The sequence below is a fragment of the Mizuhopecten yessoensis genome, unplaced genomic scaffold (assembly GCF_002113885.1).
Source record: "Mizuhopecten yessoensis strain PY_sf001 unplaced genomic scaffold, ASM211388v2 scaffold5877, whole genome shotgun sequence".
Lineage (NCBI taxonomy): Eukaryota > Metazoa > Mollusca > Bivalvia > Pectinida > Pectinidae > Mizuhopecten > Mizuhopecten yessoensis.
In genome coordinates this window covers 1,176,015-1,187,437 of record NW_018406268.1, presented here as the reverse complement: position 1 = coordinate 1,187,437, position 11,423 = coordinate 1,176,015, and the positions used below count along the sequence as shown (strand labels likewise).

At 35.7% G+C, this 11,423-nt stretch overlaps 1 protein-coding gene across 2 annotated transcripts; it reads left to right on the top strand.

Annotated features, from left to right (window-relative positions):
* Positions 1–108: 108 nt before the first annotated feature.
* On the top strand, positions 109–9,995 carry LOC110451227 (BRCA1-associated ATM activator 1-like). 2 transcript variants are annotated; one of them, XM_021499143.1, is made up of 10 exons: positions 109–283; positions 1,281–1,577; positions 2,344–2,725; positions 3,369–3,488; positions 5,453–5,633; positions 6,296–6,431; positions 7,547–7,626; positions 8,123–8,318; positions 8,555–8,727; positions 9,282–9,995. In XM_021499143.1, exons 1-10 carry the CDS (start codon positions 151–153, stop codon positions 9,951–9,953), a joined length of 2,370 nt encoding a protein of 789 aa, XP_021354818.1. In that variant the 5' UTR covers positions 109–150; the 3' UTR covers positions 9,954–9,995. The 2 variants fall into 2 exon arrangements, with proteins under 2 accessions (XP_021354818.1, XP_021354819.1); XM_021499144.1 differs by lacking the exon at positions 109–283 and adding an exon at positions 306–766.
* The last annotated feature ends 1,428 nt before the right edge of the window (positions 9,996–11,423 follow it).

The window sequence follows — 11,423 nt, the reverse complement described above, 5'->3', positions numbered from 1 at the left end:
GACAGCAAAAGGCTATGTGTAAGCAAAATTTTCGAACGTCTCCTGGTAAGAACTTAAAGAAGACGTTTTTTTCCAAATAACGTTCGGAGTATATCTCGTTCTCCCTTAACATTCAAAGAAAGAGGTAGAGGTGTCTCGCAAACAAACAGCATGGAGGGAGAGTTTAAAGACGGCATTTTGTTGCAAAAAATAGATTATGTATTGGAATCATTAGGCTCTCATCAAAGCACAAATAGAGACGACACTTGTTTCCAAAAGTTTTCTGATCTTCTACACTCGAGACGTAAGTAACAGGTTATGAGAAAGTGAAAGTGAAAGTCAACACGACGGTCTTGTCACTGTCAGCTTCATTTTAGACAGAATTGTATTGATAGAAGGGCATTACTGATATAAAGCTATTCAGTCGGACTATAAAAAAAGGAATCGCAGGATGAACTTTATGACCGGTCCCTGGTTTTATACGTGTCTGACCAAAGGAGGGCAATACTGATATAAAGCGATCAAAACTAAACCCCTACGGCTAAAAAATGAATCGCAGACTGAATGTGTCTGACCAAAAAGGAGATTGTCAGTTATTTTGGACAATAAGCAAGAAATAGCCACTTTAGTGACACTTTCAAAACTAGCCCGTGTTTCCTCTGACTAGCTAGCCTTAGGCATTTTGACAGTTGTCAAAATCCTGGTGTCATTGTCAGAGGAAACTGGGGCTATTTCAATACATGACTGCATTGACTTGAGTATATGAAAACGCACAGTCTATATACAGGTACTAGCTTTGTCTGTCAATACAACTATAATATGAATATTACAGGTGTATTGACAGATGATCTTAGTACCAGTTAATTCAATAGAATAATCAACACCAGAGCTGCCTCATCAGGCACAATTCAACTACTGGCTTTTTGAGCCACCAGGCTAATAAATACATTGCCTTCACATGTTTGGATGTCTCGATGTGAGCTAAAGGTGTGCGTGTATTGGTTGTTTTTTTTGCAGCAGTTCTTTTTTTCACAGAAAAATGTGGATAAATGAAATGAAATCATGTAACAAGATAAAAAAAATTGTGCTATAGAAACATTTCTTTGAGATATTCTAATTTGGAGGAGGAAATTGGGTTATCGTGCTGGATCTTTGACCCCGAAATGAATCCCCTAATTTCAAAAGGGGTACTTTTCCTCAAATGCAATGTAAATTCCTGGCCATTGCCCTAATGCATGGTTATACTAAGTATTAGCTGACTAATAAACTACCAATACTGTTAGCCTTTCCTTCTGTTGCAGTAAAGTCTTCCAAGCAGGCTGAGCAATGTGGTGTGGGGCGCTTCCTTGCATCCATATTGAATCAGAAGGATGTGGAAATCTCTGTGTTGGTGTTTTCTATCAACCTTGCTGGTGTTCTAGGACAGATTCCTGATCTCAACAATCAACAAGGAGAGATCGTTGAAACGTTCATGGACTTTGTTTTAAAGGAAAAAGATTTGAACAATCCATCCATCGGGACAGGATACTTTGATACACTTCGGAAGTTAATCAAATTTAGGACTGCGAAGTGTTTGTATGTACACAAGATTGAAAAAGGTATATATTTTAAAGTAATTAAAATTCTTAAGAATCTGTTTATAAATATTAGAAAAAAACTCTGATGGCATATTTTTGTTTCAGACGTACATATGTCTTCCTCAAAAATTTGTAGTGCTAGCCTCAGCTCCGTCCAATTTGTTTCCTTCTGTTGAAGTTAAATTTTCCAAGCCAAGTATTGCCGTTTATTGTGCTCGTCCTTTTTCCTAGTTGAATCAGAAGGATGTGTCCAACAGTAGCATGTGAATGAAGCTCAATGTGAAATTAAAATTCTGATTTCGGATGTTTGCACATCCGAAATGTGAAAATGTCATCAGGAGTATTTATAATGTATCATTAAATATCATTATAATATTTATTTTAAAATTATATAGTTGTACAGGAATGTTAATTTAAATACCAAGTATTCCTGGTGCTAAAGTGTATAGGTTATTTTGATGTGAATACATATAGTTTGTGTGTGCATTATTCTAGCCTCAGAATTTAGAATTTTCAACAACATATAGACAATAATTAGTTCAAAACTATATAACGATACAGATTTCTTAATTAGACCTATGGAAATTGACATAGACCAGACATGTTACTTCGTTACATGTTTAGTGCTTGGTAGTTTTATATGATATTGAAAACAAGTGTTATAAAAAAGTTATTTTACAAAATGCTTATTTTTCTCAATATTATACTTGTTCATGTAAGGGATTCCCATAGACTTATAGCTACCACTTATAGATCTACTGTAAAGCTCAAACACTGTTATTCACAGAACTAGTGCTGAAGTGTTGGCAGTTACTTACTGATGCAAGAAGTCTGTTCCTGACCTCAGCTGTCCTTCGCTTTCTCAAAGATTACTTTGGCCTCTGTGAGGATGTTCAATATGTGGAAGAGTGCAGCTACACTACAATTGTCCAATCGGTTGTGAATCATATATGCCAAGCTCATAAAACTACTAATGATGCTGACAGCCGTCCTCTCCCGTCCATTCTGCCTTCTGTACTTCAGCTGTTACAGGACATACCTCGTCTGTTGATCGAGACATTAGACAGGACTGTGATACGTAACTTGTCTGAATGTCTGGCATACATTGTTTGTAACATGGGAAAAGATACATATTTCTGTGCACTCGAAGCATTGCTGTCACTACAGATGTAAGTTGGAATTTCAGGTGTTAATTTTTCTTTTTTACATAATGCATAGGGATGGAATGAAATTTTAAGAAGAAAGAAAATGTAGGACTTAAAATTATTTCATAAAGAATAAACAAATTTGCAAATTTTGAACGTGTTAAATTGTCAATAGACATTTATAAGATCTACTGAATAATTAATATTATAACAAATATGACTTAAAAGAAATTTGTACTTTCTATGATAGAAAATTTGATTGTGTCTGATACTGTATAAATTTATTACATCTATTTTGGTAAGATATAGGGTAATTATCTTGATTTAACCATTAAAATTGAACTTTGGAGATAAATGCAAAAATTGAATAACATGTTCTAAAATTTTATTTAATGCTCTTATAAATTTCTAAATATTCAGAGGTCTTACTAAGTTTTCGAAACAGGTAGTTGACATGATAAGGATAGCTAGTTGAACATTTACATGCAACTGGCTTTTAATGAGAATACTGATACCTTATGTTGATTTTAATCTAAAATCTTTTTATAATTTATCCAAGTTCCCTCCCTTGTTATCACTGTTTAAGTATATAAGCAATGGCTTGACAAATGATTGGGGCCAAGAATGATGATTTTGTGATAAATAGAAATTGTATTGCAATTTGCAGTAAGGTTGATGTCCAGGAACAAAGAGAAATTGAGAGCATAGTGAAGCAGCTGTCCCAGGATTTAGTAGAGAAGGATATTCTCCGGAGTCAGAAAATTTGCATCAAAATGTTGGAAAGCAGGTATGTATGTTAAAAATACACATGTAACAGAAAAGAGTAGTGCGCTTCCACCCGTGATCCCAGACTTCCTAGTCATATGCTCTACCACAACCTTAAGGGAAGTTTCTTCTAGTATGAAGCTAGAAGGCGATCGTAATCCTATGTACAAGCAAAATCTGCCACACACAAATCAATTTAAATGTGGCACTTAGCAGAGCTGTAATAAACATTCATGAAGATAAGTGAATCGTTATTTTAAACTTAAACAGTAATTGAAAACTTATTTTTGAGCTCTCGAAAATGTCTATTTCCTTTATTAAACAAAGAATGCAAATGGCAGGTGTCTTGACTCCGAAACTGCTGAAAATAAGTCACTTAGCCAGAATGTGCCGATCAGTCAGTAAACTCAGCTAGCTGTCAGAAAATATCAAGACATTCTGCCAAATACCACTCTTAACTCATTCACCCCTGATCATGAAGACACATTTGAACTACTCTGATTCTAGGGTTGGAATAGTTCATTACAAAACTTCAGGGGGGAATGGGTTAATACATAGGCAGTCAGAGATATATGGGTAATATATGATTCCCTTTCCCTCCTGACCCAAATGGATCCTTTGATTTTCCTCAATTTCCATTTTTTTCCCCTTTCAAGCATTTTAGAGTTGTTCCAGTCTATGACGTGGTTGTGTATGTTAGCATGGTCTGTAATGGCTGATTTGTTGTACATTGTATTGATTCTCTGATGTCTTCCTTGTATTTCTAGTGTAGACATGATGTTCATAAGTTAAACATCTTTCTGATATTCTTTCAGGAGTCACAGTCCGAATTGTTTTCAACAATTTGGATGTCTTCATCATTAGACATTTGTTCTTCCCTATTTAAATTCTGACACAATTTTATTTTTCTGTATTGCCATTATGAAGGTACTTCCCTCCAATGAGTTTGATTGTATATCTGTCCTGGATTTTTCCCTGGCAGTAATATCTTTCAAATGAAGACATTAGATCTTGCTGTCATATGTCAGTAACATTAGTAATTTTAACAAGGACTGCCAAAAAGAAAACCCCAAAATTATCTTTAGATCTAGACTAAATATATATATGTATTTAGAGGTTTGACACAAGTTACCTGTTAAACCTGGAAATAATTGAAAAATGTTAGCATTGTATCTAATGTTGTGTGATCTTGTGTCTTGTATAACCTATGTTAAATAATGGAACATTGTCCATCAGGGTGTACAACTTCCTATTAGAGTACTAGCCCTCAGGCAGATTTTGAAACATTTTACTTGCTCATCTATATATATTCATAGTAAATATCATTATCTCTAGCCCTGACGTTACAAGCCTCAGGCATTGGGCTAGTGGATTTGTACACCCCTGACTGTAATATCAAAGGAAATTTGTTTTTGTATTATAAAGATTTTACATAATTTGGCTCCAGACGTTTTGAATGGTGCAAATATTTCTGTAACTTGATACAAGAACATCAGTGCTGACTGCATGAAGGTATCTATTGCTTCTGCTACTACTATGTATATCATTCAGTAGGCATAAGTATAACATTTCAGGTTCCAACATGATGTTGTTTGGGCTCACAAGCTGACAGTCATACCTTTGTTTGTTTGTTTGTTTATGTTTAACGGCCCATCGACGGCTGTGGTCATTTAGGGCCATGGTGATTTATTTATTTATTTTACTTTTTTAACAAACATGTGAATAGCGAAGATAAAATAAGATAAAATGGTTCATTTTAAAAGTATTCGCATTGTATGTGTAGATAATAAAAAAATAAATAAAAGGGAGTTAAAATAATAAAAGAGATAACGAATAGATGATATGGAATATGCGATATATATATAACGTCAAAAATGATAAGGTGGGTTANCATACCAACAGTAACTGTATACAATAGGGTTCAGATGTTATTAGATTTACCTAAAGGCTGTTACAATCAACTTCGTTTGACTTTCCTATTCTCAGGATCCATGAAGGACTGGTGAAAGATTTACTTTTATGTCCACTGTATGTAATTACGGGCCGCACACACCTGGTACAGACGACAGAACTGCACAGCAGACAGATTACGACACACATGGATTCCAAATCTACCTGTGTCCAAATCATTCTGAACTCGCTGGAGATTTTCAGATTTACTGATGTTGTAAGTATATTGCTGCAGTACATGGACACTTTTAACCAATGATACACTCATACTCAACATTTCGAGTTTAAAAAAAATTGATGTCTGTCCTTGGGAAGGGGATAAAAAAAGTAAGGAAAATTACAAAATAGTATGACCAGTAAATTAGATTAAATATCAAACATTCATATTTTAGAGGTATTCTAATTTCAGTGATTTTTACACTTAAAACATTGTGCTAAGTTATGACTGTGCTAATTAGAGTTTCTGTATATAGTTTCCTATTACATATAGTGTGAGTGTGCCAATTCATCTAAAGTGCTTCTATAATACCCTGAATTTTAAGTCCACTAAAATTTACACTTTTACGGTATACAAATCATCGTTTAGGCTACATTTATTTGAAGAAAACAGATAAATGACAGAATATTTTTACCTAATCATAGTTAATTGAGTAAGTTTTTCACATTAAAAACATTTGGTCATTAATAAAAATCTTCTTGCATTGTTCCTGCAATGGGCTTTGGCATCGTAAGGTCTAGTGTATAACGTCTCATATTCAAATGATAATAAGTCAATTTATTATTGAGCATTTCATTTTTCAAGTTTTGATTTATGAAATGGAATTAGTTTAACCTTTGTCTGTCTGAACTTGTCTTTACAATGCTGTATTGTTCCATTAGCCCCAAGATGCAGTAGAAGCAACAGTGGAACTGTTTGACTTGACACATGACAGTAGTACAGGACAGATTCCCTTCACCCGATTTCTCCTTCACAATAAAAGAGTTCAACAAAGCTGCTTGGACTTGTTCATCAAACGTGAGTTCTTTCTCTGACAACTTGTGCCTTACAAATCCTTTTGCTGATGTCTCAAGCCTCATGAATCATTTCCCTGATTCTTCTTACTGCAAGTTTCTGTGAAAACTTGTTCTTTATGAGTCATTTTGCCAAAACTTGTTCCTTGTGAGTCTTATTATTGAGTCTCATGAGTTATGGATTAATATCTCAGTACCTGAAGTCTCAACAGTTCTTTCCTTCATACCTAAAGTCTTGTAAGTCTCCTTTCCCTGATACCTAAAGCCTTATCAGTCCTTTTCCCTATACTGTATTGCAAGCATCCTGATGTCTCAAGCCTTGCCAATTCCTTTCCCTTAATCCTTACGAGTCTTTCTCCATAAACAAGCCTCCCAATGCCTCAAGCCTTATAAGTCATTTCTCTGATACCTGAAGAATCATAAGTCCTTCTCCATATACTGAAAGCCTCCAAAGTCCTTTCCCCGATACCTAAATTCTTACAAACCTAAGTATATATACCCGAAGCCTCCCAATTCCTCAAGGGTACAAGTTTTTTCCCTGATATCTAAAGGCTCACAAGTCTTTTTCAATATTCTGCATTCCTCCCAATGTCGCAAGCCTTACAATTCCTTTCCCCCGATACCTAAAGCCTTGCAATGGCCTTCTCCATGTAACGAAAGCCTCCCAATGCCTCAAAGTTACTATTCCTTTCCCTGATACCTAAAGCCTTACAATGGCCTTCTCCATGTAATGAAAGCCTCCCAATGCCTCAAAGTTACAATTCCTTTCCCTGATACCTAAGGCCTTACAATGGCCTTCTCCATGTAACGAAAGCCTCCCAATGCCTCAAAGTTACAAGTCTTTTTCCTGATACTCAAAGCCTCACGAGCCCTTTTCCATATTCTGCATTGCTCACACTGTCTCAAGGTTACAAGTGTTTTCCCAGATATCTTTAGCCTCACAAGTCTTTATTCCATATACCAAAACCTTCCCAATGTCCCAAAAAGCCTTCTCTTATATCACGAACATCCTTTTGCTAATTAAGTGTATCTCAAGCCTGAAGTAAACAATTTATTATCACAAAATCAACAACTAAGCAGTATTACATTGAGGATTGTGTGGTATGTTTATTATTGTAGATCAGAATAGGTGGGGCTGTACCAGGAAGCTTTGCTGCTCTGTCCTAGACATAGTGAAAACAGAAGCTTTGGACAATGTGGTATGTCAACCTTACTAAATTAAGTGTAATGCTATTACCGGTACTATATTCCTTATATTTCTCAAAGACCTGATTGACCACTTATATTCAAGTGAAATAAAATGCTTTTCTGAACTGATTTTGATTCAGCTGTTAAAATTTGAATTTAAGATTTTGATAGCCTTTTCTTGAAAATGCCAATCAAGAATGGCACTGTGGTATGTGGGCTCAAAATATAGATAGGGCTAGGTCAATATTCGTTTTCTGCCTTGTTGATATGATCATTCAAACGTTTTCCTGTATCAAAAAATGATTTAAAGAAATGCTAGACATGTTTTATACATGTAAAAGAATATACAGTACAACAATTCTGATTTATTCAGCCTTTCAATAAATCTGCTGCAGTGTTCAGTTGAGACTGTTTATTTTCATTTATGGAATAAATTACAAGATACATGTGGGATTTACACATCAAATTAGATGTTTTGCAATAAATGTAAGTAACTTTTCTTTACAGACTTTCAGCAAATGTTTAGATGCGTTGTTTAAGTTAGCACCTGAAGTGCTGTTGTCTACAGATTTAGTCAATGAAGATGGGGAAACAATTGGCCAACGCCTTATCAACACTGTACAGCACAGTCTTTGTTGCATCGATTGGGAACGAAGGGACACAACTCTTGAGTTCTTGACAAAACTCCTGTCAAGTTGTCCAGGTAAAATTTTGAATGTTTTGCTCACAACACATAAAAGTAACCTGATATATTAAACTGACCTTTACCTATTGAAATTTAGTTAAAAAATAATCTTAAATGACCTGCTTGTGATGTCAGATGAATGAGGTACAGAATGATTTGGCTAGCTGCTGCCTGTATTTAGATAACACTGTGTACCTTGTAGTGCAGAGCATAGTTCTGTTATTAAGAGTGGAACATGTACTATATATTTACAGACCACAGTGGTGTGACTGAGTGGATCAGGTCTGGGCGTCTCTGTGTGTATGTATACCAAGCTCTGGATGATGCCAACAGTTACATGAGAGCCACTGCTTTGACGTGTCTACAGAGAGTGCTCGAGTCCAGCCAGCTAACGACAGACTTACTTCAGCAGTGTGACATCACTCTGGTACTTACCTCTTATTATATGTAATGCTCAAACCTTTTATTTTAGTATGAACAGTCAAAAATGTGTTCTGTAAAATCTCTCATGACAAACTATCAATTATGACAAAGTAGTGACCAAGATACAATTAAAGCAGCACTTCTACTTCTGGTAGAGTTACAGAAGGTAAATTGTTGCCTTAGATATCACACAGAGTACACTGCCCTCTAAATCAGGCAATAAAGTGTTTAGAACATTACATCACATGTCTGTTATCTTATGCACATTTATCAAACCTATATGCAATAATACATGGTTGCCGAACAGCATGTTATAAACACTTTTAACTCATTCACCCCTGAAATTTCATAATGAACTATTCCAACCTTTGAATTGGAAGAGTTGAATGTGTCTTCAGGGGTGGATGAGTAAATACTGATCTCTTGAGTCATGATCAGCTGCTACAGTTAACTAGTACAGCTACTAGTATCAGGCACTAAAGTTATAACTGTCGTATAAGAATATCAATTGATGTAGTTGTTATATTGCTGAAAAAACTGTTTTTGTTTCCTTCCCAGGATGACGTGTTCAGGAAGGTTCTGAAAATCTTGGAGAGTGACACAGAAGCCTTTGCCAGAAGGGAAAGTGTTAGTTTTATAACCAGGATGTGGAATTCTGTACACGGAGACTTGAAAGCAGACATACTACAAGTCCTTGTTGAAAGAGCAAGCAGTGACTTTGACTGGGAGGTCAAAGTTAAACTGGTGGATTTTTGGGAGATGCTAATGGAGAAGGACTTGTTAAGATCAGAAGTCCAGTTGCCGTCATATGCTGATGGATTACTGCAGAGAGAAAAACAGCAAAATTTAGATCAAGCATTTCAAGAATTTATCAAGACAGCATGTTTTGAATCTTTATTCAAACTTCTTGATGACTATGATCAAAGCGTCTGTCAAAAAGCCTGTTTACTTCTGATAAGAGTGATGAAGCATATGTCTGGTGTGCTTGAACGGCACGATTCTCTCCCTCCAGACTCGGACATCCCTGTAAAGAAGAGAAAGACTAATGATTCAGATATTGAATCTATTTATCAAAAGCTGAAAGCTCTAGACCTGACTGCTAGACTGTTAGAGGTCTCCACCACTTGTGATGAGTACGACAAAAACCCTATGTCACTTTTAGAGGACATGTTGACCTATTCCAACAAGACAGACCCGGAGGATGAGAGCAATGTTATTGACTGTTATTAAAGAAAGATACACATGTACAACAAAGTTGATTATTATTTATTGATTTGCTTTAGTCTAAACCATAGAACATTTAACTACTCTGGTATACTTTCACTTTCTATCATATTTGTATATATAGGAGAGAACTATTTGATGCAAGAAAGCAGATAGAGAGGCACATTTTTGTGTCCCCAACACCTCAAAATACTTGTCTCTGGGACGCTCAATAAAACTATTTAAAAGTTTTACTTTAGACTCCCATCAACCATATTGCACCGCCTATACTGTGAACGAGTTGTGTCAAATAATCAGTGAGTAATCTTCAACTGAAGATCAAGGTAACAGTTCAAGGTTAAATAATTTGTCACACATTCCTTGTCCACCAGGATGTTTTAAATTTTGCAATGTTGTTCCCCAAACTCCTTTCGTTGCCATACCGCTTCTAATTGGTTGAAATTAAGATATTGTCCGATTTTGATGAAAATTGGTGTATAGGGGTATTAAGGGACTGCGAATTCAACCACATGGGTTTCGTTGCCATACCAACCACATAGAGACTACAGATTGGTCAAGGCTTCTTATTGGTTGAAATTAATATATTGTTCGATATTGATGAAAATTGGTGTAGGGGACTGCATTTTCGACCACACGGAGGCTTCTGATTGGACGAAATTTAGATTATGTCAGATTTTGATGAATATTGGTGTATTAGGGGACTGGGAATTCAACTGCATAGGTTTCGTTGCCATACCAATCACATGGAGGCTTCAAATTGGTTGAAAATATGAGGGTGTAACGTCAGAATGCAGAATGGTGTGACATCATATCACATGAGAGTGTGATGTCATGTCACATGAGAGTGTGATGTCATGTCACATGATGACATGATAGTGTGATATCTTGGTACATGGTTTCATGATGGTGCAATTTCATGTCAAATGGTCTCATGATGGTGTGACATGTCACATAGTCACATTGTGTGAAATCATGTCCCATGTCTTATGATTGTGACATCAATTCACATGGTACTGCATACCTCTAGTGACAGATTTTAATATTCTCTCATCAAAGATTGGCATCATTAGGACTTGTGTTTTTCGTTGGGCGACATCCTGTAACGGCCCCCGTTACAATTAGATCTTGTTGATTTGATAATACTCATCACTTGATAGAAAGTCCTTTAATTTGACATAGCATATCATTGCTTTATGACAAACCAGCCATACTGTTAAATCTTAATAAATGTAATTTTAATGAAATTTTCTGAATATATTTACATAATTATGACACATTAAAGGATGATGTATGGTCACCACATATATGCCACTGTCTATCGTCAGTATAACAAGTTCTGAACTGTTTAAAATCCCTACTTAAATATACACAGGCTTAAGCAGTAAAGGTAAGTCTGTACAGAAATATATTGCAGTACACAAACTATGTGAAAGCATCACAGCTGATTGAACCAAGTGCCAGACTATTCCAATAGAA

Bases quoted from the DNA above. Each gene is read 5' to 3' on its own strand.
- LOC110451227 (XM_021499143.1), top strand. From the start codon at position 151: ATGGAGGGAGAGTTTAAAGACGGCATTTTGTTGCAAAAAATAGATTAT. The intron at 284-1,280 runs GTAAGTAACAGG...CTTCTGTTGCAG, and splicing joins TGATCTTCTACACTCGAGAC to TAAAGTCTTCCAAGCAGGCT. The intron at 6,432-7,546 runs GTGAGTTCTTTC...TTATTATTGTAG, and splicing joins CTTGGACTTGTTCATCAAAC to ATCAGAATAGGTGGGGCTGT.